Genomic DNA, 27184 nt, shown 5'->3' on the forward strand with positions numbered 1-27184 from the left:
CATGTTAGGCTACCCATCATGAAATAAATTAAGACAAATTACAGACAGTAGCCTACAAGTAGCAAAATAGAACTCAATTGATTGAACATGAAATGTATATCAATATGATTGAAATGGGCCTATTTCAGCACACTATTTATATTTGAATGCAGTCATCTCGATTTTCATTTGAAGCGTCGTTTTATATGTTGCTTGTTTGTATCAATTGAAAAGACATTGCCAAATTTCTATTTGTAGTCAACTTTGTTGTGTAGTTATCATTGGTCACAGAGAAACTGATAAACGATGATTCTATGTTTACCCGAGATGTGTTTAAAGTGATGCAGAAGGGTCAAACAAACCCATCTAACGATGTCAATTAGCTGTTGTTCCAGTGTTCGGAGGCAGTCGTTATATTACGAGCATTTTCAAGTGCAACGTTAATAACGATGATTTTGGGAAACAGTTAGTAGATTTAACGATGCTCCTACGAAGGTTATAACGATGAATTTAGCCTTAAGATGCTTTTGGAAAACCTGGCCCAGAACGATATGTGCCGTGATAGCAAGGATACAGTCATGTTCTCAAGACCGTCATGGCTGCGAAAACATATGCCTACTGGTCACACTGGGTACCAGGTCAGCCCACAGCTCCCCCACCTGGAGTGAGAGAGAATTACAACAACACTCAGTCAATAACACAGTCAATAGAGTCAATTTCTATTCTATTCATGCGTGTGTATGTGTGCGTGTGTATATAGTAAAGGTCACATATAGAATTTAATGGCAGATTGACGTTATAGGTAATATGTGTGTGTTTGTCCTGAACTTTGTTGCTGTTTTTAATATTGTTTTTAAGAAATGTGAGAGCTCTGAGGGGTATACTACTTAGCAGGATTAATATATATATATTTTTTTTTAGAAAGATAAGCGTGAAATTGGGATGGTCTAAATTACTCAACAACCAAAAACACATATTGAAGTTTATCTTTCTTAATTAACTTGAAAATCAGTAGGTCTTTTTGGTTATCAAAGTTAGCTGGCTAACTCATTGATTCTGCTGTGTAGTAGACCCCTCAGAGGTCTCACATTATATACAAATATAATAAAACAGCTCTCATATAGACCCCTCTGGTAAGTGAGGTTTCTAATGTAGTTACTTCTTTGTTCAGAGTCCTCCTCTTCTTCCTTGACAGGTCTATCTTCTTCCCCTTCTTTCACTCCTCTCTCCTCCACCGCCTCTCTGACTGCTCTCTCCTCCACCTCCTGTCTGACTGGTCTCTCTTCTAACTTCTCTTTTAATCCTCTCTCCTCCAGCCCCTCCGTGACTCCTCTCTCCTCCACCTCCTCTTTGACTCCCCTCGTCCACCTCCTCTTTGACTCCTCTCCTCCACTTCCTATTTCACTCCTCTTTCCCCACCCCCTGTCTGACTGCTCTCTCCTCCACCTCCTCTTTGACTCCCCTCATCCACCTTCTCTTTGACTCCCCTCATCCACCTCCTCTTTGACTCCTCTCCTCCACTTCCTATTTCACTCCTCTTTCCCCCACCCCCTGTTTGACTGCTCTCTCCTCCAACTTCTCTGTGGCTGCTCTCTCCTCCACCTGCTCTTTGACTGCTCTTTCCTTCACCTGCTCTTTGACTGCTCTCTCCTCCACCTCCTCTTTGAATGCTCTCTCCTCCACCTGCTCTCTGACGCTCTTGCCAATTCCTCCAAGTGAAAGAGTTAAAACTATAATTTTGATGTTTAGCTGGTCAGTCCTTACATCCATAGCTCAGTCTATTAATTTGAGTGGTTACATTTCTCCATTCTAATCCCTCAGCTGATGTGAACGCTTTGTTGTTGTTGGAATCCCAGATTGCTCCTTTAATTAAAGTACAATATTTTATGGTATTAAAAATCTGTTTGCTGAGTAATAAGTCCACAGTCACAAAGGAAGTGTATGTAGATCCACATGTTTTTAATCAATGCTCAACATTTGACCATGAAAATCATATTTTATGAAACACAGGAAAATGGTAAGACTTTGATCTTCAATACTTTGGTCTTGTTTATTCAGCAGCTTCTTTTCCCTGCAAGAAGAAAGATAGAATATAATGGATCAGTAATAATAATGAACATGATAAATATATGGATAGAATATAATGGATCAGTAATAATAATGAACATGATAAATATATGAATAGACTTTGATAGAAGTGCTCAGGTTGGATTTTCAATTGTTTATGTACCAACATAATTCATCTTTATTTTTCAGCCTTACCTGAAATGTGCTTCTTAGAGATCTTAAATACAGTTGAGTGTAAAAGGTCTGTATTGACCTCTGAGAAGACTGAATCATAGGTGGTGTTGATGTGGTCATATCTGAACATGAGTCAGGTACAGGTTGAACAGCAGTTCTGTACCTTTCCAGAGTCACGGGTCTTGGCTCTGAGCTTGTTGACCTGAGTCTCAGCGATGTCAGCACGCTCCTCAGCCTCCTCCAGCTCATGCTGAACCTTCCTGAACTTAGACATGTGCTGGTTTGCTGCTTCCTCCTGGGTGAGGAAAAGAGAGGGAGAGCAGAACATCAGCATTTAAAGTTTGAAGCTTCAGGTAGCAAATTCAAATATTTTTAACAAAACAGATACTGACAGATTTAGGATAACAATGTATACAGGAAGATAGATGATACAGCAGAGGAAGTGAGTGGCAGAACAGGGGATCAAAACGCTGCCTCCAGCACGATCACTAGACCAGCCCCTAGTACAGCAATGTGAAGTAGCACTTCAACTAAACTGTATGGACATTAAGTTTTGTAGGGGGAAAATAAATGTTTTAGAATGTATGCTTTCAGAGTATTTGACTAAGTCAGTGACTCACCGCTTCCTCAGCCTGCCTCTTGTAGGCCTTCACTTTCATCTGCAGCTTATCTACCAGGTCCTGAAGTCTGTTAACATTCTTCTTATCCTCCTCAGTCTGTGGGAGAAGATCAAAGAATCAATGTCACAATAGTTTTATACACAAACCTGTCAATGTTACTGTCAAGTGTGTGAAGATGGCACTTTCTCTATCTCTTACCTGGTAAGTGAGCTCCTTGACTCTGCGCTCATACTTGCGGACTCCCTTTACCGCGTCTACACCTCTTCTCTGCTCGGCCTCCACCTCAGTCTCGAGCTCACGCACCTTTGTGGAACAAATACATTTAGGCATTTGAGGTGGTGAAAACAAATCTTTGAAAACAGAGCTATAGTCTTCTACCCAGTCAAGGAGGCACAATTGTTCTTTCACTATGTACTTTTCCAAGTGGTTCCCAAAGTGGGATTAACATTTAAATTTGTTCATGAATATTGCTAGCAACAACAGATGAAACTACCAAGGATCTGTGGAACAAGATTAGAAGGTCCAATACAATACAATGTAATATTATTAATCCACTATTTATGTTCTTAACCCTTAGATGTACAACATGGGTGTGGGAGGCTCACAGGGATATTGGTAGGCACAGTACTCCATCAATGATACTTCTTTTCTAACTCAATTCTAATTGTATTTCTATATCCATTTCGGCGTGCATTTTTCAGTGTATGGGCCCTAGAGGACGCCTGAACTCATTCTTTACTTTTAGATTTATGTGTGTTGTGAATTGTTAGATATTACTGCACTGTTGGAGCTAGGAACACAAGCATTGCGCTACACCCTCAATAACATCTGCTAAATAGGTGTATGTGACCAATACAATTTGATTTGATTTGAATAAAATGGCAGTTTAGGAGTCATCCAAGACAACCGTACAGGCCTGAATGAAGAACTAGATTTGTACAATTTTTATATCGAAGGTCTCCAACTCTTCTCAACTCCACTACATAATATATAACATGTTCCCCAAATGTTTTGTTTGGAATATTAATTCACTGTAATTTAATCTTTAAAACTGCAAAATGTTCTCTCCTCCCCATTGCAAAATGTGTAGAATTGCAAGAAATAGCCCACTGGGCAAACAATGGTTGAATCAATGTTGTTTCCACGTAATTTCAATGAAATTGCATTGAACCAATGTGGAATAGACATTGAAATGACGCCTGTGCCCAGTGGGTTTTCTCTCTGCCCAAAGGCAAAATGTGTAGAATTACAGGAAATTAGCTTTAAAACTGCTATATTTTGTTTCTGATTCCAAGAGGTGACTTTAAAATGTGCTTTCCCAGGGGTCAACACTAGTCCAGCCATGCACTGCAGAAGTAACAGAAAACCTGCATCGAGACAGGTTATCAGACTAAAGTAGGAGTTGTGTTGTGATATTATGGGTCCCTGATGAATTCACTATCACAAAAAGGGTCCTTATATGATTTAATACATTTCCAGCAATCAGTCTTTTAATCCACCCAAAACACCCTGCTGATAACTCACCCTGGACTCCAGTTTCTGGAGCTGTTTCTTGCCTCCCTTCATGGCCAGATTCTCAGCCTCATCCAGGCGGTGCTGCAGGTCCTTGACTGTGATCTCCAGGTTCTTCTTCATCCTCTCCAGGTGAGAACTGGTGTCCTGCTCCTTCTTCAGCTCCTCAGCCATCATGGCCGCCTGGAAAAGTAGTTTGTATAATTTATGTACCAATTGGCACCAATCATAACGTCCTTCTAAGAACTTTGTTGTGCTTAACCAGCCCAGCTACCATTGGACCTTGGGGACAAATCAAGTTGATGTAATTCATGGACTCACGTCAGTGATGGCCTTCTTGGCCTTCTCTTCTGCATTCCTGGCCTCCTGGACGATGTCGTCCACCTCTCCCTGCACCTGCACCAGATCAGTCTCCAGCTTCTTCTTGGTGTTCAGAAGGCTGGTGTTCTGAAGAAGGAAACAGGACGATCAAGAGATCACAAGGCTGAAATTATGAAAGTCTGAAAGCAAGCACTGTCAAATTCCAGGTGTGTTTTAAACTGTATGCTTGGTTGAGTTTCATTAGAAATGGCTTTTGACCCATACCTGGGAGTGCAGCAGTCCAACACGCTCGCTGGCGTCTACCAGCTCAGTCTCAGCCACTTTGCGGCCTCTCTCTGTCTGCTCCAGAGCAACTCTCAGCTCCTCGATTTCAGCCACCATCAGACCGTTTCTGCGCTCCACCATGGCTGCCTGCTCCTTCATGTCTTCTGCTACACGGACGGCGTCATCAAGGTGCAATTGGGCATCCTGGGGTTCACAATGACATACGTTCATTAGGACTTGTGGAAGTAGGGGTGATAGGATCGATCAGTGATAGAAATGTTCAATGGTAAGAATTTCCCCAGTATCGCTACCTTTAGTACATAAACCACTCTATTCAAATCCTCTGTTGTATTATTTTCTCCAATTCACAAACAAATCCCTCTCTTCATGTTCAGGTGTTTGAGCCTGATGTCCCAGTCCCTTTACCTTGAGCTGTCCCTGGACGTTCCTCAGCTGTTTCTGGGCCTCAGCAGCCTGCCTGTTGGAGTGGCTCAGTTGGATCTCCATCTCGTTCAGATCTCCCTCCATCTTCTTCTTCACCCTCAGGGCGTCATTCCTGCTCCTGACCTCAGAGTCCAGGGTGCTCTGCATGGAGTCAACCACCCTCTGGCTGTTCCTCTTGATCTGCTCCATCTCCTCATCCTTCTCAGCGATCTTCCTGTCCACCTCACCCTTGATCTGGTTCAGCTCCAGCTGCACACGCAGAATCTTGGATTCTTCGTGCTCCAGTGTTCCCTGGACAAACAGAAGCAGTCAGGCCAATTGTGTTCGATACATTTGGATGTAGCAATTATATATAAAGTGTGACTACAATAAACACCAATACAGAGAGCATTTCACTGTAGCTGGCATTTGCTAGCGTAACACTGCTTTCCCCATCAAACAGCTGTAGTTTGTACCTCAGCCTCCTCCAGAGCGGTCTGAATCTCAGACTTCTCTGTCTCCACGGTCTTCTTGGCCTTCTCCAGCTCATGGATGCTCTTGCCAGTCTCTCCAATCTGCTCAGTCAGGTCAGAGATCTCCTCTGCACACACACACACACACACACACACACACACAGGAGCAGTTTAGACTCATGGGATTTACAGTGGAAATCACCAATGTACTGAAGTTGACATTGAATCATAGTAACCGTTAATTAATTAACAGCACTTCATATGGTCTTGCAAATCTAATTGCCCTCCACATCCTTTGGTTGTTCAAAGGAATAGTGATCACAGGTTAAAAAATATATATATTTTGATCTGTACATGAAAACTCTGAAATGGTGTGATAGTGGTTTTGATGATTGCAGTTCCCTCCATTTTCAAAACACTAGTCAAACATGAGCCAAATAGAACTGCTGTCAAATACTCACGTTGCAGGTTCTTGTTCTCTCTCTTCAGAGTCTCCAGATGATCCAGAGCCTCCTCGTAGGAGTTCTTCATCTTGAAGAGTTCAGTGCTCATAGAGCGAGCCTCCTTCTGAGCTCCTTCCAGCTCAGCCTGGCCCTCCTCATACTTCTGCTTCCACTCTGCCAGAACCTAGGGGAATCCATGGGATTTTCCTTAGAAGTCATTGATGAAGAGTTTTGAATCAGAAATATATGCTACAATTAATCATATAGCAGATATAAAATATCACCCTACTACAGTTGATCATACAGCAGAACATTAGGTTTTCATTTTCACCTTGTCAAAGTTCCTCTGCTTCTTGTCGAGGTTGGCGGCCAATGCGTTGGCTCTCTCAACATCAATCATGAGGTCCTCCACCTCTCCCTGCAGCCTCTGCTTGGTCTTCTCCAGGGAGGCGCACTTGGAGTTGGTCGCCTCAATGGTCTCCTCGGCCTCCTGCAGACGCTGGGCCAGCTTCTTCCTGTTGGACGACAGAGGTCGGTTTTACAGTTTGAAAGAAATGTTACATCATATATTGACCCCATCATATACTCCCCTCACCATCAATACCCTGTATTTTATTTTTTTCTGTTGCGTGCGACTCACTTGGCCTCCTCCAGCTCCTCTGTGCGCTGGATAGCATCAGTTTCATACTTAGTCCTCCATTGAGCCACCTCACTGTTGGCCTTGGACATGCCGCGTTGCAGCTCTGCCTTGGCCTCCTGCTCCTCCTCAAACTGCTCCCTCAGGAGGTCACAGTCATGGCGGGCAGACTGGACACCATGGGCCAGTGCGTTTTTAGCCTGTGAGAAAGAAAGACAAAGAGAGATGAGAGAGATAGTCAAACAAATGAGTGTAGAAGACTCTGAGGTTGGTGTAGTCAACGTCTATATGAAGATATAGCTCTAAACTCTGTGGAGTCCATTTTGGGTCCCTTACCTTGACCTCCTCCTCAATCGCCCTCTTCAGCTCCTCCACCTGCTGGGTGAAGGCCTGTTTGCCTCTGGTCAGCTGAGACACCAGGGCTTCCTTCTCCTCCAGCTGGCGACCAAACTCACCTGCAGGGACAGAGGGACATCTTGTTAATAAGGTCTCTGTAGACCTCCGGGTTTGGAGCAAGTAGTCATGCTGCACTTCGCTCCGCAGGTAATATTACATTTCATTACAACGGTTTGATTTGTTTGATCTGAGCAATTTTTAGCTTGCTACATAGCTGTCTTTGTATCAAAGATAATTGTGTAGTTTAGAGTAATTATCGAGGTTAGCTAGCCAGCTATTTTCGTCCGCCGCGACGCCGTTCTCCAAACTTAGTCAACACTGCTAGCTAGCCAATTTCTACCAACTAGCAGCACTGTAGTAACTAATACATTACAACGGAACGATTTGATTAGTGTAGTGTTAGCTAACTACATAGTTGTCTTTGCTGTCTTTGTATCTAAGATAATTGTGTAGTTTTAGAGTAATTATCGAGGTTAGCTAGCCAGCTATTTTCGTCCGCTGCGATGCCGTTCTCCAAACTTAGTCAACACACCAAGTCAACATCAAACCCACTGCTAGCTAGCCAACCTTTACCGACTAGCAGCACTGTAGAAACTAATACATTACAACGGAACGATTTGATTAATTGTAGTGTTAGCTAGCTACATAGTTGTCTTTGTCATAGTTTGATAATTGTGTAGTTTAGAGTCATTATCAAGGTTAGCTAGCCAGCTATTTTCGTCCCCCGCGACACCATTTTCCAAACCTAGCCAACTTTTACAGACGAGCAGCATTGTAGAAACTAAATACATTACAAAGGAACGTCTTGATTAGTGTTATGTTAGCTAGCTACATAGTTGCCTTTGTATCATGATAAAGGTATAGTACTGAAACTATCGAGGTTACCTAGCCAGCTACACTTTCAAACAAAGTCAACAACGCAGCCACTGCTAGCTAGCCTAATTCACCAGCCAGCAGTACTGTATCATTTTAGTCATTTTAGTCAATAAGATTTTTGCAACGTAAGCTTAACTTTCTGAACATTCGAGACGTGTAGTCCACTTGTCATTCCAATCTCCTTTGCATTAGCGTAGCCTCTTCTGTAGCCTGTCAACTATGTGTCTGTCTATCCCTGTTCTCTCCCCTCTGCACAGGCCATACAAACGCTTCACACCGCGTAGCCGCTGCCACTCTAACCTGGTGGTCCCAGCGCGCACTACCCACGTGGAGTTCCAGGTCTCCGGCAGCCTCTGGAACTGCCAGTCTGCGGCCAACAAGGCAGAGTTAATCTCAGCCTATGCTACCCTCCAGTCCCTCGACTTCTTGGCGCTGACGGAAACATGGATTACCACAGATAACACTGCTACTCCTACTGCTCTCTCCTCGTCTGACCATGTGTTCTCGCATACCCCGAGAGCATCTGGCCAGCGGGGTGGTGGCACTGGAATCCTCATCTCTCCCAAGTGGACATTCTCTCTTTCTCCCCTGACCCATGTGTCTATCTCCTCCTTTGAATTCCATGCTGTCACAGTTACCAGCCCATTCAAGCTTAACATCCTTATCATTTATCGCCCTCCAGGTTCCCTTGGAGAGTTCATCAATGAGCTTGACACCTTGATAAGTTCCTTTCCTGAGGATGGCTCACCTCTCACAGTTCTGGGTGACTTTAACCTCCCCACGTCTACCTTTGACTCATTCCTCTGTGCCTCCTTCTTTCCACTCCTCTCCTCTTTTGACCTCACCCTCTCACCTTCCCCCCCTACTCACAAGGCAGGCAATACGCTTGACCTCATCTTTACTAGATGCTGTTCTTCCACTAATCTCATTGCAACTCCCCTCCAAGTCTCCGACCACTACCTTGTATCCTTTTCCCTCTCGCTCTCCTCCAACACTTCTCACTCTGCCCCTACTCGGATGGTATTGCACCGTCGCAACCTTCGCTCTCTCTCTCCCGCTACTCTCTCCTCTTCCATCCTATCATCTCTTCCCTCTGCTCAAACCTTCTCCAACCTATCTCCTGATTCTGCCTCCTCAACCCTCCTCCCTTTCTGCATCCTTTGACTCTCTATGTCCCCTATCCTCCAGGCCGGCTCGGCCCTCCCCTCCTGCTCCGTGGCTCGACGACTCATTGCGAGCTCACAGAACAGGGCTCCGGGCAGCCGAGCGGAAATGGAGGAAAACTCGCCTCCCTGCGGACCTGGCATCCTTTCACTCCCTCCTCTCTACATATTCCTCTTCTGTTTCTGCTGCTAAAGCCACTTTCTACCACTCTAAATTCCAAGCATCTGCCTCTAACCCTAGGAAGCTCTTTGCCACCTTCTCCTCCCTCCTGAATCCCCCCCCCCCCCCCCCCCTCTGCGGGTGACTTCATCAACCATTTTGAAAAGAAGGTTGACGACATCCGCTCCTCGTTTGTTAAGTCAAATGACACCGCTGGTCCACTTTCTACCACTGGTCCTGCTCACATTGCCCTACCCTATGCTTTGACCTCTTTCTCCCCTCTCTCTCCAGATGAAATCTTGCGACTTGTGACGGCCGGCCGCCCAACAACCTGCCCGCTTGACCCTATCCCCTCCTCTCTCCTCCAGACCATTTCCGGAGACCTTCTCCCTTATCTCACCTCGTTCATCAACTCATCCTTGACCACTGGATACGTCCCTTCCGTCCTCATTTGAGCGAGAGTTGCACCCCTTCTCAAAAAACCTACACTCGATCCCTCCAATGTCAACAACTACAGACCAGTTTCCCTTCTTTCTTTTCTCTCCAAAACTCTTGAGCGTGCCGTCCTTGGCCAGCTCTCTTGCTATCTCTCTCAGAATGACCTTCTCGATCCAAATCAGTCAGGCTTCAAGACTGGTCATTCAACTGAGACTGCTCTTCTCTGTGTCACGGAGGCTCTCCGCACTGCTAAAGCTAACTCTCTCTCCACTGCTCTCATCCTTTTAGACCTATCTGCTGCCTTTGATACTGTGAACCACCAGATCCTCCTCTCCACCCTCTCCGAGTTGGGCATCTCCGGCGCGGCCCACGCTTGGATTGCGTCCTACCTGACAGGTCGCTCCTACCAGGTGGCGTGGCGAGAATCTGTCTCCGCACCACGTGCTCTCACCACTGGTGTCCCCCAGGGCTCTGTTCTAGGCCCTCTCCTATTCTCACTATACACCAAGTCACTTGGCTCTGTCATATCCTCACATGGTCTCTCCTATCATTGCTATGCAGACGACACACAATTAATCTTCTCCTTTCCCCCTTCTGATAACCAGGTGGCGAATCGCATCTCTGCATGTCTGGCAGACATATCAGTTTGGATGACGGATCACCACCTCAAGCTGAACCTCGGCAAGACGGAGCTGCTTTTCCTCCCGGGGAAGGACTGCCCATTCCATGATCTCGCCATCACGGTTGACAACTCCATTGTGTCCTCCTCCCAGAGTGCTAAGAACCTTGGCGTGACCCTGGACAACACCCTGTCGTTCTCCACTAACATCAAGGCAGTGACCCGATCCTGTAGGTTCATGCTCTACAACATTCGCAGAGTACGACCCTGCCTCACACAGGAAGCGGCGCAGGTCCTAATCCAGGCACTTGTCATCTCCCATCTGGATTACTGCAACTCGCTGTTGGCTGGGCTCCCTGCCTGTGCCATTAAACCCCTACAACTCATCCAGAACGCCGCAGCCCGTCTAGTGTTCAACCTTCCCAAGTTCTCTCACGTCACCCGCTCCTCCGCTCTCTCCACTGGCTTCCAGTTGAAGCTCGCATCCGCTACAAGACCATGGTGCTTGCCTACGGAGCCGTGAGGGGAACGGCACCTCCATACCTTCAGGCTCTGATCAGTCCCTACACCCAAACGAGGGCACTGCGCTCATCCACCTCTGGCCTGCTGGCCCCCCTACCTCTGAGGAAGCACAGTTCCCGCTCAGCCCAGTCAAAACTGTTCGCTGCTCTGGCACCCCTATGGTGGAACAAGCTCCCTCACGACGCCAGGACAGTGGAGTCAATCACCACCTTCCGGAGACACCTGAAACCCCACCTCTTTAAGGAATACCTGGGATAGGATAAAGTAATCCTTCTACCCCCCCCTAAAAGATTTAGATGCACTATTGTAAAGTGGTTGTTCCACTGGATATCATAAGGTGAATGCACCAATTTGTAAGTCGCTCTGGATAAGAGCGTCTGCTAAATGACTTAAATGTAAATGTAAATGTCTCTGTTCTCTAAGATTGAAAAGGGATTCTGAGGAATCGTAGGGCAATGTTAGGTGGTGAATAGTACAGTAGAAACTATGTGGATATAGCCCATAATACATGTTGTGTTCTACTGAAGGAAAGCATTGGCTTGTTGTTCATTGTCGATGGTACCATTTTCTGTCAGGAGTCTGGCCCTCTGTCCGCTGATGTCGTTGACCTGGCGAACATTCTCATCATTCTTAGTCTTGAGCTCGCTCAGCTGGTCCTCAAGAGTACGGCACATCTTCTCCAGATTGCCCTGTTAGTGAAACATGTTCCATCATTACTTTATATATGTGACTCCTGTCAACTTCAGTTCACTTGAATGTTAATGTAGTTGACCCTCCTCAACACTTCTTGACCAAATCATCACTACTCACCTTAGCCTTGGCGACGGCCTCCATGTTGCTAGAGAGGTCATCAATCTCCATCTTGTACTCGCTCTTCTCCTTCTCCAGCTTCTGCTTGACGCGCTGCAGGTTGTCGATCTGCTCCCCGAGCTCAGCTACACTGTCGGCCTGCTTCTTGCGCAGAGCGGCGGCTGTGGCCTCATGCTGCAGGGTGGACTCTTCAAGATCACGACGCAGCTTCTGGAACTCAGCCTCACGCTTCTTGTTCATCTCAATCTGAGCAGCAGTGGCGCCTCCGGCCTCCTCCAGCCTCTCGCTGATCTCCTCAAGTTCCCTGGAGAGATCGGCCCTCTGCTTCTCAACCTTAGCCCTGGCAGCACGCTCAGCCTCAATTTCCTCCTCCAGCTCCTCAATACGGGCCTAGAACAGGGGTAGGAGCAGGGGGGATGAACACTACAAAACAGTTGAAACAATTGAACCTCACAAAATAATAATAGTATGTATATTTTGCATAAATGTGTTTAATGCAAAGCCAGTTAAACTAATATATTCAGGAGACAATGTCCCATGCAGGAGCCAAACTTTTAATGGTAAGAAAGTCCCATTGAGTTAGACAGAGGACTCTAATAACCCATTCTAACATGTATATTGTCATTGATGCCTTCTACCATTATGAAGTAATCAACTGGGTGGGGATTCCTATGGGTTGGGTGCAATCATCGAATGATCAGATTATTGACTTCTTCAAATTTGGTTTCCTATGGTTAGTAAATGTCTTTAAGCTATATCACCGCCATCTAATGGCCGCAATGAAGGAATGACACACAAGACTTGGTACAGGACTCCAGCACTTCAGGTAAATCACCAATATTAGTTTAAACTTTTTTCAAACAAGCAGAAAAATTACTGCTTATAAAACTGAGATGTCTATTCTGTCACAAACGCCATAACGGCACAAATACAAAGATGAGACCTCTATCTAACTCTATCGAAGAACCCTCTTTACAACAGTAAGAAGCACCAGCAAGAAAAACCTACTGAGCCATCAGAAGTCACACGAACAAATGCGTCAGTTTATTTCAGGAAATTATTCAGTGTGTCTGGAGCTTAGATCCCTATATCCTGTACTGTACCTGGAGTTCCTTGATCTTCTTCTGCAGCTGAGCTCCCAGAGACTGCTCATCCTCAACCTTGCTGAGGAGCTGGGTGGTCTCAAACTCCTTCCTAAGAAACACAAATATGTTTGTTTTCGTTCGATAGTGAAAAAGGGAGAGTATCATAACATTCACTTTGCTTTTCGTAATTCATAGTTGCAAGAATTAGTCAAGAACAACCATTATGGCAGGTAATACTGTAGTCATTTGTTTGTGTTTACTTCTTGATTTTCTCATCAGCTTGCTGCTTGTCATTCTCCAGGTCCATTATGGACTCCTGGGCCAGTTTCAGATCTCCCTCCAGCTTTCTCTTGGATCTCTCAAGGTCCATACGGAGCTTCTTCTCTTGCTCCAGAGAACCCTCAAGCTAGAAGATAAAAACACATTTATTGTTCAAATCTAAACAACTGAAGATAATATCATCTTACATACTATCATGGCCAAAATGTCAAACTCCACTCACGTCGTCCACTTGCTGTTCCAGCTTGGTCTTGGCCTTGGTCAGAGTGTTGACTTTGTCCTCCTCTGCCTGCAGGTCATCCAGTGTCTGCTGGTGGGCCTCTTGGAGGGCTTTCTTCTCCTTGGTCAGCTTGGCAACACTCTCATCCATAGACGCCATCTCCTCTGTCAGGTTTTTAACCTGTAAATGGCCACAACATAATTACTTCACTATAAAGGGGAGATTTAGTTTGTTATATATTGCATTCATTTAATTTAGATTAGAAATGTGTCAGCAATTACTGCACTGTAGATTCAACACTAGATGGGAAGTTCCCCACAACTGAAATTCTACTATTGTCTTAATTTTTCCTGCACCCATAATACAACTTGAATTCCATTTCTGTTAAGCTATGTTTTGAGTTGATTATTGTTGGTTAGACTGTCTATGGTAAAACACAAGACCTTGTTTTCAGTGGCGTGCTTCTCCTTCTCCACTTTGGCCAGGGTGAGCTCCAGGTCATCAATGTCCTTCTTCAGCTCAGAGCACTCATCCTCCAGCTTCCTCTTCTTGGCAGTCAACTCAGCATTGATCTCCTCCTCATCCTCCAGCCTCTCAGTCATCTCTTTGAGTTTTGCCTCCAGCTGGATCTTGCTCTTGATGAGCCCCTCACACCTTTCCTCAGCATCATTCAGATTCTCTGAATCCTAGTTTCGGAACGGGAGAAAAAAATCATAGGCCTGACTTTGTGTATCAAAATATACATTTTAGTCAAAAAGGTCAGAGCAAATCAATAGAAATTCATGAAATATATACAATATATAACATGGGCAATACAAATGTGTGAGTTAGCCACATACTTGTGCATGTGTGTATTCATTTGTGTGTAAATGTACACATTTGAGGGTCGTTTTTCACTCACAGATGCGACTTGGAGCGCCAGGTCATTCTTCTCCTGCATCAGGGCCACCAATTTCTCCTCCATTTGCTTCTTCGTGGACAGAGCCTTGGCCAGGTCTGCTGTCATCTTATCATAGTTCTCCTTCATGTTGGCCAGCTCCTTCTCAGTCTCAGCGCTCTGCAGCAGGGGCTTGATCTTGAAGTACAACTTCATCCATGGCCACGTTTTCACATTCATGAATGAGCGGATGTTGTACTGGATGGCGTAAATTGATTCTCTGGTCGACAGAAAGGATGGAGTGGCATGGTGAGTGGCATGCTTATAGCTTCATTCTGGGATTAGAAGAACAACAAAACCGAACACCCCGAACATTTAAATGACAATTGAACAGGCAAATCCCAAACTGCAGGTATAAAAGGCAGAATCCTAAATTGCTACATCCTTTTTTGGACTTATAAATTAATTAAACCCAAAAAGAAGCTTGTTTTACTATAATTTTGGTTAACAATGTCAATGTAAACAAACACTGTATGGACTCAAAACAAGCTTAAAACTATAACCAGTCGTGTCTACCAATTTGAGAGTAGTTGCATTTCTCCAGGCCCATCCCTCAGCTGTTTACCAAAACAGAGACGGGGTTCCCTCTTTGTTAATGTTTCAATTAAGGATTCTAGCTTTAATAGATGATAAGATGTACTTTCTCATTCTGAACATCTCACAGCATATACAGTATGTAATCATAATGCATTAGATACAGGTGGTTGACAGAAAGCTTTGCCAAGATGTCTACTATTCCTCACCTCCTCTCCATCATCTTGCTAAACTCTCTCCTCATGAGGAATCCACGGCTGAGAGCCTGGAGCATGCCGACCAGAGAGGCCAGCTTCTCATCTCTCATCTCCTCCAGGACACCCAGCAGACCGGCTTTGAAGAACACCTGAGACACAGGTTAACATGGTCAATGGAACCACAGATGGTGACAGATAGAAAGGGTTGAATCAAAAGAGGGGAACAACACCACTAGATTGATTTAAACAACATTAACTTTTCTGCAATGGTTACAAACAAACCATGTGATAGGTTGCTTCTAAGTTGTAGGGTTTAAATTAGCATTGAAGTTGTATTTTGTTGTCATATTTTGCTGGGGGTATTTGACTGACCTTGGTGTGTCCAAACTTGTAATCCTCATGATTCACATCAATGGATCCAAGCAGCTTCTCAGAAGCCTTCTTGTTGTCCATGAACTGGCCCTCAGGGATGACACTGGCATTCAGTACTTTGTACCTGAATGAGAGGACAGTTTTAAAATATGCCAAGTTGTAATTGGTTGGTTATACAGCGAGGTCCAAAATGATTGGCACCTTTGATAAAGATGTGCAAAAAAGACTGTATAAAATAAATAATACAAATACTATATTGTATGCCCCCCAAAATATTGCTGTTATTATTTTATACTAATACAAATGCTCAGAGAAAGAGACTTTTGTTTAGCAAAGTAGTACTTTTTTATACAATATACACAGCGCATTCAGAAAGTATTCAGACCCCTTGACTTTTTCCAATTGTAGGTTGGTTATACAGTGAGATCATAATGATAAAGATGAGAAAAAAAGACTAAACAAATCAAACAAAATTATTATTATTTTAAATCTCTTTCTCTGAGCAAATGTAATAGTATAAAATAATATAATTGTCACAAATGTTTGACAATACAATATAGTTCAGTTTCTTTATAATATATTTGCTACCAGTCCTTTCTGGTCATCTTTATCAAGAGTGCCAATCATGTTGGACCTGACATGTGCGCGTGTACGTGTATGTATTTGGGTGCATGTACCTCTGTTTGAAGTCAGCATAGAGGATTCTACTGGGGAAGCCCTTTCTGCAGATCCTGATACCCTCCAGTACACCATTACACCTGAGCTGGTGGATAACCAGGAAGTTCTCCATCAGACCTGGTAAAACAAACCAAGTCTATTTTAATACTCATAAACAGGTTAAAGAATGGAATTGTTAAGGTTACTGATACTGTAATGATAAGATGACATATTTAACTCAATATTTCTTGTACCTGGAGTCTTTGACTCGTTGGGGATCAGGCAGCGCACAAAGTGAGGATGAGTGCTCCTCAAGTTGGTCATCAGCTTATGTAAGTTCTCCTGTAGGAGGGTTACAAACCATTTTCTCAGACATCATTTATGATAATTGCACCTTTTAAAGGACTGAATATACACTTTTCAAAAGCTCACCCTGAACTGGGAGGACACAGTCTGCATGGAACCACCCTTCTTCTTGCCTCCTTTCTTGGTTGTATCTGTTAAAATGGGGAAAAGTAAAAGATAACTAGAAAAGTACATTTCCTAGAGTGGGTGGAATAAATAGAATCATAATAAGAGTATGTAAGAAATCTATAGTGGTCTTGTCTTCAGCAAGCACACTAATTATAAACCAGATAATCTCTGGTTTACTTCACACCTATCTAGAGGCAAATGCTGCCAAGGAGATTGTGTAAAATAACACCTATTGTATGATTCAATTAAAGTTGCACTATGCAGAAATCTCTCCGCTATTTCCTGGATGCAAAAACATACATGACAAAATAAACTAGTATAGTGCAGAGAATCATTGTACTAGCTAAACTGCTGTGAAATATATTTTCCATAACCAAAAATATTGTTGTTAATTAAAGCTGGTGTACATAACCGCAAGTGAAAGAAGCAAAAACAAAACGTCTTAATGGGAAGCATAGAAATAGCGCAAATATAACAGATCTACAGCTTCTTAGACTTGCGTTCAAGTAGAATGATAGATCTATAACTCAAATTTCTATGTGGATTTTTTCTGGCTACCCAAAAAGTTACCAAGTGTATAAGTAAATTAACCCAGTGATAAACCCTGAGAAAATTTATGAAATATTTTGACTTAATACTAGTCTTACCCTCAGGTGGGGCAGCAGGATACAGGGCAGCCAAAATTTTTACTCCGGACTTCCCGTACAGCTGACAAACTGAGTCGTTCAGGGGATCCTTGTTCTTCTCCAGCCAGCCAGTGATGTTGTAGTCCACAGTACCGGCGTAGTGCACCAGGGAGAAGTGGGCCTCTGCCTTGCCTTTGGCAGGCTTGGGCTTCTCAAACGCCTGTGTTTTGCCAAGATGCTGGGAGTACAGCTTGTCCTTGAAGGTAGTGTCTGAAGACTTGGGGAACATGCACTCCTCTTCAAGGATGGAGAAGATGCCCAATGGCTTTACGAAAAGAGATGTATATCAAATTAGTGATATTAACATTTAGGATGACATTTATTCCTTTAGTAAACATGCTATTATAGGATTATATTAATTTTGGGGTACATAATAGGAAACATATTGAGTTTTCAACAGTCAGATGTGTTGTGCCACTGTGATAATAACTCACACAGGACTCCCTATGATCTTCGCTTTTGCGGTCCATTACAATCTTCACAGACAGCTTACCTTCTCAATAAGCTCAATGCAGGCAGCCAAATCCATGCCGAAGTCAATGAAGGCCCAGACGATTCCCTCCTTCTTGTACTCCTCTTGCTCCAGGACGAACATGGTGTGGTTGAAAAACTGTTGCAGTTTCTCATTGGTGAAGTTGATGCACAGCTGCTCCATGCTGTTGTACTGTTGATGGAGTTTTAAAAGGGATCATTTCAACATACAAGACTGTAATCCATCTCAATCACATCTAAGTGTCTTGTTCTGGTATCATACTCACATCAAAGATCTCAAACCCGGCAATGTCAAGCACACCGATATAGAACTGCCTTGGCTGCTTGGTGTCCAACATCTCATTGATACGGATGACCATCCACAAGAACATCCTCTCATAGATAGACTTGGCCAGAGCCGAGACTGAGTTATTAACCTGTAATGATAATACCTCAAATTAATACATGAGATATTGACCATGTCTAGTGATAAGGTGATACAAGCTTGGGAAAAACAAAAGCAATGCCCTCGTCCCCAAAATAATTCCAGTGCTCAGAAAATGGTAGATGCTGTGTTTGGCAGTCTTACCTGAGCCACAGTCTGTCCCTTGGTCACATACTCGTTGCCGACCTTCACCCTTGGGTAGCACAGAGCCTTCAACATCTCAGCTGAGTTCAGGCCCAGCAGGTAGGCGATTTTATCAGCCACTGGAGAGAGAGCCAACAACATCAGACTCAGGGACACAAGATCAATAGTTTCTGATTTTACACTGACAAAATAGTTTGGCCAAATCATATTTGAAGGTAATATTTTGTTCTCCAAAAATGCCTGACTTTCATGTGGCACTGTCTGTCTTATGTGTTCTATTTCTATGTTGGGGACTGGGAATTGGACTAATGCTCTGCATATTGTATATCTATGAGTGGGACTCACCCTCTGTGCCGTCTGGCTCGGCCTGCTCCTCACGCTGCTTCTGCTTGAATTTCATATTGCCGTGGTGCACTACAGCTCCCGTCAGCTTGTAGATGCCAATCTTCTCATCATTACTGAAGCCCAGGATTGTAATGGCATCCTGGCATTAAAGAGGAGTTACAACAATGATGAACTGAACAATAGTTTTCTCAGTTACAATACACTACAGTTCTGTGGTGCTGACTTCAAAACAAATGGGATGGATAGATTTGACTGGCTTCTCTGTTCCACATGATAACGCTTGGCCAATACAATAGTAGATGGCAGCACAAAAGGAGTTTTTCACAGTTCCACAGGGCACTTAGTGGCGCTCTCTTGTGTATATCTTACATGTATGTGCCTCAAGGCGAAGTGTGAAAGCATGAAGAGTTCCTTGAGTCAAAAGCCTAACTAACACAAGAAATACATGAAAATTCCCAGCTGCGTCCAAGTTGAAATTTCACAGTGCATTCAGTGTGTATGGTGGTCCTACCCATTCCCTATCTAGAGTTTGGTTAACCCTTTGTTTGACTCACATCTGTGGCATCCAGCTCTTCCTTGTCGTCGATACTGGCCACAGTGATCTGACCCTGGCTGCACATGGGAAAGTCGTAGGGGTTGGTGGTGATGAGCGCCATTTCTGTGGACAACGGAGAATGGCTTGTCATTTAAATCTCTTAGAACTGTGCTGTCTGACCTTTACAGTATCTCTCCCTCCTTTACTGGATACATATAGTATAAAAAAGTGGTCAGATGAAGCAGATGCTAAACTACAGGACTGTTTTGCTAGCACAGACTGGAATATGTTCCCGGGATTCTTCCGATGGCATTGAGGAGTACACCACATCAGTCATTGGCTTCATCAATAAGTGCATTGATGACGTTGTTCCAACAGTGACCGTACGTACATACCCCAACCAGAAGCCATGGATTACAGGCAACATCCGCACTGAGCTAAAGGCTAGAGCTGCCGCTTTCAAGGAGCGGGACTCTAACCCGGAAGCTTATAAGAAATCCCGCTATGCCCTCCGATGAACCGTCAAACAGGCAAAGCGTCAATATAGGACAAAACCGGCGAAGATGCTCGACGGATGTGTACAGACAACAAAGAGAAGCACAGCCGAGAGCTGCCCAGTGACACGAGCCTACCAGACGAGCTAAACTACTTCTATGCTCGCTTCGAGGCAAATAACACTGAAACATGCATGAGAGCACTAGCTGTTCCGGACAACTGTGTGATCACGCTCTCCGCAGCCGATGTGAGTAAGACCTTTAAACAGGTCAACATTCACAAGGCCGCAAGGCCAAACGGATTACTAGGACGTGCAAGCATGCGCTGACCAACTGGCAAGTGTCTTCACTGACATTTTCAAACTCTCCCTGTCCAAGTCTCTAATACCAACATGTTTTAAGCAGACCACCATAGTCCTTGTGCCCAAGAACACTAAGGTGACCTGCCTAAATGACTACCGACCCATAGCACTCACGTCTGTAGCCATGTTTTCTGTAGCCATGAAGTGCTTTGAAAGGCTGGTCATGGCTCACATCCTTATCCCAGAAACCCTAGACCCACCCCAATTTGCATACCGCCCTAACAGATCCACAGATGATGCAATCTCTATTGCACTCCACACTGCACTTTCCCACCTGGACAATGGGGAGAATGCTATTCATTGACTACAGCTCATAGTGCCCTCAAAGCTCATTAATAAGCTAAGGATCCTGAACTTCCTGATGGGCCGCCCCCCAGGTAGTAATGGAAGGTAACAACACATCCGCCACGCCGATCCTCAACACAGGGGCCCCTCAGGGGTGCATGCTCAATCCCCTCCTGTACTCTCTGCTCACTCATAACTGCACAGCCAGGCACGACTCCAACACCATCATTAAGTTTGCCGATGACACAACAGTGGTAGGCCTTAACACTGACAACGACGAGACAGCCTATAGGGAGGTCAAAGACCTGGCCGTGTGGTGCCAGGAAAACAACCTCTCCCTCAATGTGATCAAGACAAAAGAGATGATTGTGGACTACAGGAAAAGGACGACCGCGCACGCCCCCATTCTCATCGATGGGGCTGTAGTGGAGCAGGTTGAGAGCTTCAAGTTCCTTGGTGTCCACATCACCAACAAACTAACATGGTCCAAGCACACCAAGACAGTTGTGAAGATGGCATGACAAAACATATTTCCCCTCAGGAGACTGAAAAGATTTGTCATGGGTCCTCAGATCCTCAAAAGGTTCTACAGCTGCACCATCGAGAGCATCCTGACTGGTTGCATAACTGCCTGGTATGGTAACTGCTCGGCCTCTGGCCGCAAGGCACTACAGAGGGTAGTGTGTCTGGCCGAGTACCTCACTGGGGCCAAGCGTCCTGCCATCCAGGACCTCTATACTAGGCGGTGTCAGAGTAAGGCCCTAAAAGTTGTCAAAGACTCCAGCCACCCTAGTCAAAGACTGTTCTCTCTGCTACCGCACGGCAAGCGGTACCGGAGCGCCAAGTCTAGGTCCAAGAGGCTTCTAAACAGCTTCTACCCCCAAGACATAAGACTCCTAAACATCTAATCAAATGGCTACCCAGACTATTTGCATTGCCCCCCCCCCCCCCCTCCTTTTACGCCACTGCTACTCTCTGTTATTATCTCTGCTTAGTCACTTTAATAACTCTACCTACATGTACATATTACCTCAATTATCCCTGCACACTGACTCTGTACCCCCTGTATATAGTCTCACTATTATTATTTTACTGCTGCTCTTTAATACTTGTTACTTTTATTTCTTATTCTTATTCATATTTTTTAAACTGCATTGTTGGTTAGGGGCTTGTAAGTAAGCATTTCACTGTAAGGTCTACACCTGTTGAATTCGGCGCATGTGACTAATACAATTTTAGTTGATTTCATTTGAGTATATAATAAATAGCATCAAAAGAGGGGACTGAGATTTGTGGACTCGTGCATCACAGTGCATTACTTGATAGATATTTCCCAAAGACCTGACCCGTGTCTAGATGTCTTGTTACCTTGGATGTAATCATTGTAATAGTGTTAATAGTGTGCAATATGAATATTAATAAGTAAGTTCATAGATGGGGGTGGGAATATTTTCCCATGAACCTCTACTTTGTCGTACCAACTATCTCAGGTTTGTGGCCTGTCATCATCTGGAAGAAGATGTGGTAGCCTCTCTCATCGGGCAGCTGGAAGGACACTCTGGACTTCTCCAGCAGGTCTGAGAGAGAAAGAGAGAGAGAGTGAATGACACGAAGAGAAAGAGGAGAGCGAGAACGAGGGAGAGAGTGAGAGGGGGGATTGAAATATTATATTAAATTTGATGATATGAACCCCCAAAAAATAATCTGTGTGAATTTAGGAAATCATTGAGAAACAATCAAAACCAACTCACAGGTCTCAATGTCAGCTTTAGCCAGTTTACCACCTTGGAAGTGAATCCTGATGAATTTACCCTATAGTAGAGCATGGGGGTTAGAAATAGGAAAACAAATAAATCTAAACTTTTACTTGTATAGACCCCTTTAAATGTTACAGTTTGTTGGACATCTATTGATATAACAAAAGGGAACTATTGAAATACATTTTTTTCAATATAAGGTAACTTCCACAGTATGCCCTTTATACTTACAAAGCGAGACGAGTTGTCGTTCCTCACTGTCTTGGCATTACCATAAGCCTCCAGCAGAGGGTTAGCTGCAATGATCTGATCCTCAAGAGACCCCTGATTGAGACAAACACAAGTTACTCAGTAATTTTGTCTTGATTGCTTGAAATGTGTTAAAAAGGCAAACATAAGAACAACCTACCTGCATTTTGTTGGGGTCTACTTCCTTCTTCTTCTCTCCACCAGACACTGCAATGGTGGCGAAGTACTGGATGACACGCTTGGTGTTTACAGTCTTTCCTGCACCGGATTCTCCACTGGTTTATATGACAGAGAAAGAGGGGGTTTAGTTACATGTTTGTGTGGCAGATTGGCTTTCACTAAGAAATACCATTGAAAAAGACACTGTTGACCTGTTTTCTAACATAAGTAAATCCTGTGTGGCTTGCAATGCCAGGGTTGTGGGTTCAATTCCCACGGGGGACCAGTATGAAAATGTATGCACCCACTACTGTAAGTCACTCTGGATAAGAGTGTCTACTAAATGACAAAAACTTAAATGAACAAATTTTATAGCTTATAGGGTCATTATTGAGCGTACCACAAACATCATTTATTTTCATCCCATTGGGAACGGACATCAATTCACCGTCTGTTCCACGTTGGTTCCACGTCATTTCCTTGAAATGACTTGGAAGCAACATTGATTTAACCAGTGTGTGCCCAGTGGGAAGTGACCCAATATATTTTAAAAGTGACATTTTTTGTAAACAACTTACGTAATCAGGACAGACTGGTTCTCCTTATCTGGAACCAGAAAACATATTGCTTATCATATTCAAGCAACATTATGGGGAAATTATTTAATTCATAGTATCATCGTGAATTTCATTTTGGAACATTTTCTACTCAAATGTAGTAAATCAGATATTCCCAGCAAACTGTTATTACCTAGACTAGAAAATAGTAGATACCTCTCTGAAGTATATTTTAATTTACATTGATGCATCCATCCATCCATCCATAAACGCTTATGGACTTTGAGATCCATATGCACTTATGGGCATCCATCCATCCATCCTTCACCCATCCAACCATTCATTCATCCATCCATCCAACCATGCATTCCTCCATCCATCCATGAGAGCTCGTACCAATCAGCATGAACTGAAAGGCGTTGTCAGAGACGGAGAAGATATGGGGTGGAGCCTCCACCCTCTTCTTCCCTCTGTAGGCGTTGACAACCTCTGCGTCGTACACTGGGAGCCACTTGTAGGGGTTCACCGTGGCACAGAAGAGCCCAGAGTAGGTCTGGATGAAAGTGATTAAATTAAATTAGGGGATTAGTAAAGTCAGATTGACATTTACCTGGATTTATGTGAGGATGTGGGTGTACTTTGGTATACTGATGTGGGTCTACTGTATTGATATGTTTTGGTTTCTACCATTCATTTATGTTTAGTACTGTATGTGTGTATTTCTTATGTTCATATACATTCGGAAAGCATTCAGACCCTTTCCCTTTTTGTTACGTTACAGCCTTATTCTAAAATGAATTAAATACATGTTTTTCCTCATCAATCTACACACAATGCCTCATAATGACAAAGCAAAAAACAGGTTTTTAGACATTTTTGCTAATCTATTAAAAATAAAAAAACAAATACCTTATACATAAGTATTCAGACCCTTCGCTACGACACTCGAAATTGAGCTCAGGTGCATCCTGTTTCCATTGATTATCCTTGAGATGTTTCTACAACTTGATTGGAGTCCACCTGTGGTAAATTCAATTGATTGGACATGATTTGGAAAGGCACACAACTGTCTATATATTATGTCCCAAAGTTGACAGTGCATGTCAGAGCAAAAACCAAGCCATGAGGTCGAAGGAATTGTCCGTAGAACTCCGAGGCTGGATTGTGTCGTGGCACAGATCCTGGAAAGGGTACCAAAACATTTCTACAGCATTGAAGGTCACCAAGAACATAGTGGCCTCCATCATTCTTAAATGGAAGAAGTTTGGAACCACCAAGACTCTTCTTGGAGCTGGCCACCTGGCCAAACTGAGTGATCGAGGGAGAAGGATCTTGGTCAGGGAGATGACCAAAAACGTGATGGTTACTCTACCTACATGTACATATTACCTCAATTACCTCAACTAACCGGTGCCCCCGCACATTGACTCTGTTCCGGTACCCCCCTGTATATAGTCTCGATATTGTTATTTTACTGCTGCACTTTAATTACTTGTTACTTTTATTTCTTATTCTTATTTATATATTTTTTTAACTGCATTGTTGGTTAGGGGATCGTAAGTAAGCATTTCACTGTAAGGCCTGTTGTATTCGGCGCATGTGAATAATACAATTTGATTTGATTTGATTTGACAGAGCTCCAGAGTTCCTCTGTGGAGATGGAAGAACCTTCCAGAAGGACAACCATCTCTGCAGCACTCCACCAATCAGGCCTTTATGGTAGAGTGGCCAGACGTAAGCCACTCCTCAGTAAAAGGCACAGGACAGTTTGCCAAAAGGCCGCTAGAGGACTCTCAGATCATGAGAAACAAGATTCTCTGGTCTGATGAAACCAAGATTGAACTCTTTGGCCTGAATGCCAAGTGTCACGTCTGGAGGAAACCTGGCACCATCCCTACAGTGAAACATGGTGGTGGCAGCATCATGCTGTGGGGATGTTTTTCAGAGGCAGGGACTGGAAGACTAGTCAGGATGGAGGGAAAGATGAACAAAGCAAAGTACAGAGAGATCCTTGATGAAAACCTGCTTAAGAGCACTAAGGACCTCAGACTGGGGTGAAGGTTCACCTTCCAACAGGACAATGACCCTAAGCACACAGCTAAGACAATGCCGGAGTGGCTTCGGAACAAGTCTCTGAATGTCCTTGAGAGGCCCAGCCAGAGCCCAGATTTGAACCCGATCGAACATCTCTGGAGAGACCTGAAAATAGCTGTGCAGCAACGCTCCCCCTCCTACCTGACAGAGTTTAAGATGATCTGCAGAGAAGAATGGGAGAAACTCCCCAAATACAGGTGTGCCAAGCTTGTAGCATCATACCCAAAAAGACTTGAGGCTGTAATCGCTGGCAAAGGTGCTTCAACAAAGGACTGAGTAAAGGGTCTGAATACTTATGTAACTGTGATATTTCAGTTTTTCATTTGTAATACATTTCTAAAAACCTGTTTTTGCTTTGTCATTATGGGGTATTGTGTGTAGATTGACAAGGGGAAAAACAATTGAATACATTTTAGAATAAGGCTGTAACATAAAGACATGTGGAAAAAGTCAAGGGGTCTGAATATTTTCCAAATGCACTGTATATCTCATGTTAATGTATGTGTGTGTTTTTATGTACAGGTTTCTTACATAGATCATCCATGCTGCATAACGCTCTTTGAGGTTATACAACACAGAGGCTTCATTCAGGTAGGTCATCATGGCCATGTCCTCAATCTTGTCGTACTTAGGGGGGTTCATCTCATAGATGTCTGCATCTTTGAACTCTTTTCCTTCCTGAAATAGTCAGACATAGAGATTACACACAGATCAAACTGGACACGACTGAATGCTTTTTGCTCATTAAATACAAGTTTAATCATTTAAAAAATGCATATCCACATTTAATCCAACTACTTTGTTATCACCCACTGACACACAACTGGTGATTGTTGACTAGTCAACATAAGACATTCCATACAATCAACATGAGAAATTCCATGTCATTTTTAAATAGCAGCAATAGAAATGAAGAATATATAAAAAATAAAAAAATAAAAATAACACTTCTCAATCTATCTTTTCTTAGGATCGGATCCTTTTTTTTCTTCAATTTTCCCCAAATCTAATTATGTCTCATTGCCTATTGCCATTTTTTTATATAGAACTTAGATGATTTTACAATGAGTAGAGTAATTCCACAGACTTGAATTTAAATACTTTTCAGATCAGACTTACCTCCTTACTGCCATCAGGTTTCGTGACTGTTACAGTACACTTCCCGTCGGCCCTGGCAGTGACTAAACCCTTAAGGTACAGCTCCACCTTGTCTGTCACATAGCAGGAGTTCTTTGAATCAAAGGGCATGGCTTGTGCCTCCATCCTCTCCTTCTCAGACTTACGAAGGTATATGGCAGCCTTGCCGTAGATTTCCATCTCAGCGTCCGTACTCATGGTGACGGATAACTAGGAAAGAGATGAAACAAGAAACATGATTGACTCTGTGGTGCTTCCTCCCCAGTCAACAGAGTTAGGTGAGTGGCATCTCTCACAGAATATTCTCATACATTTTTATGTGAAGACTCAAACCATGTCTCACCTTCTTTTTCCCCTCCTACAGATGAATGTGTACTTCTTAGAGGACCCTGTGAAACATTTAACTCAATCATTACAGCCATGTCCAATTCAATTACAGGTGCAACTGATAACTTTAATTTCCCTAGTGGCAACTCACTTTACTACACATTCTGTAAATAACAAAAAAAATACCCCTGAAAACCCAATTACATTCTAGAACAACACCGCAATTTACAAACAAGTGCAGGAGCACAACTTTTGACAGTAAATGAAAGTTACTGATTTAAAGTAAAAGATTTAAAGTAAAACACATTTAAAAAGACATTGTAAACCAATGCCACTTGATTACATATTGTCAAATCTTACAAGAGAAATGCAGAATTAAATTCAAACAGTGCAGTTAGCTACTGCCTTAGATGCTGAGTACAAAGATGAGACAAATGTAAAAATATAACGAGGTGGAGAGGTCTTACCACAGAGGAAGAAGGTAT

The 27184-nt window shown here is 43.5% G+C and overlaps 1 protein-coding gene across 1 annotated transcript; it reads right to left on the reverse strand.

Moving 5' to 3' along the window:
- Nucleotides 1-1917: 1917 nt before the first annotated feature.
- Nucleotides 1918-27184, reverse strand: LOC106564198 (myosin heavy chain, fast skeletal muscle-like). The gene is made up of 41 exons (XM_045690699.2): nucleotides 27167-27184; nucleotides 26716-26761; nucleotides 26355-26582; nucleotides 25767-25913; nucleotides 23538-23694; nucleotides 23163-23190; nucleotides 22586-22700; nucleotides 22408-22500; nucleotides 22171-22231; nucleotides 21898-21996; nucleotides 19298-19401; nucleotides 18744-18882; nucleotides 18399-18517; nucleotides 18097-18246; nucleotides 17832-18002; nucleotides 17300-17603; nucleotides 16611-16675; nucleotides 16433-16520; nucleotides 16199-16316; nucleotides 15522-15645; nucleotides 15162-15298; nucleotides 14383-14638; nucleotides 13925-14167; nucleotides 13485-13661; nucleotides 13243-13388; nucleotides 13001-13091; nucleotides 11898-12287; nucleotides 11650-11776; nucleotides 7250-7368; nucleotides 6917-7113; nucleotides 6608-6791; nucleotides 6295-6460; nucleotides 5837-5961; nucleotides 5364-5672; nucleotides 4938-5141; nucleotides 4674-4799; nucleotides 4365-4535; nucleotides 3039-3143; nucleotides 2841-2936; nucleotides 2384-2515; nucleotides 1918-2050 (listed from the first exon to the last, which is right to left on the reverse strand). The coding sequence occupies exons 3-41, from the start codon at nucleotides 26568-26570 to the stop codon at nucleotides 2030-2032; spliced, it is 5820 nt and encodes a 1939-aa protein (XP_045546655.2). The 5' UTR covers nucleotides 26571-26582; nucleotides 26716-26761; nucleotides 27167-27184; the 3' UTR covers nucleotides 1918-2029.

The sequence above is a fragment of the Salmo salar genome, chromosome 12, assembly GCF_965601325.2.
Source record: "Salmo salar chromosome 12, fSalSal1, whole genome shotgun sequence".
NCBI lineage: Eukaryota > Metazoa > Chordata > Actinopteri > Salmoniformes > Salmonidae > Salmo > Salmo salar.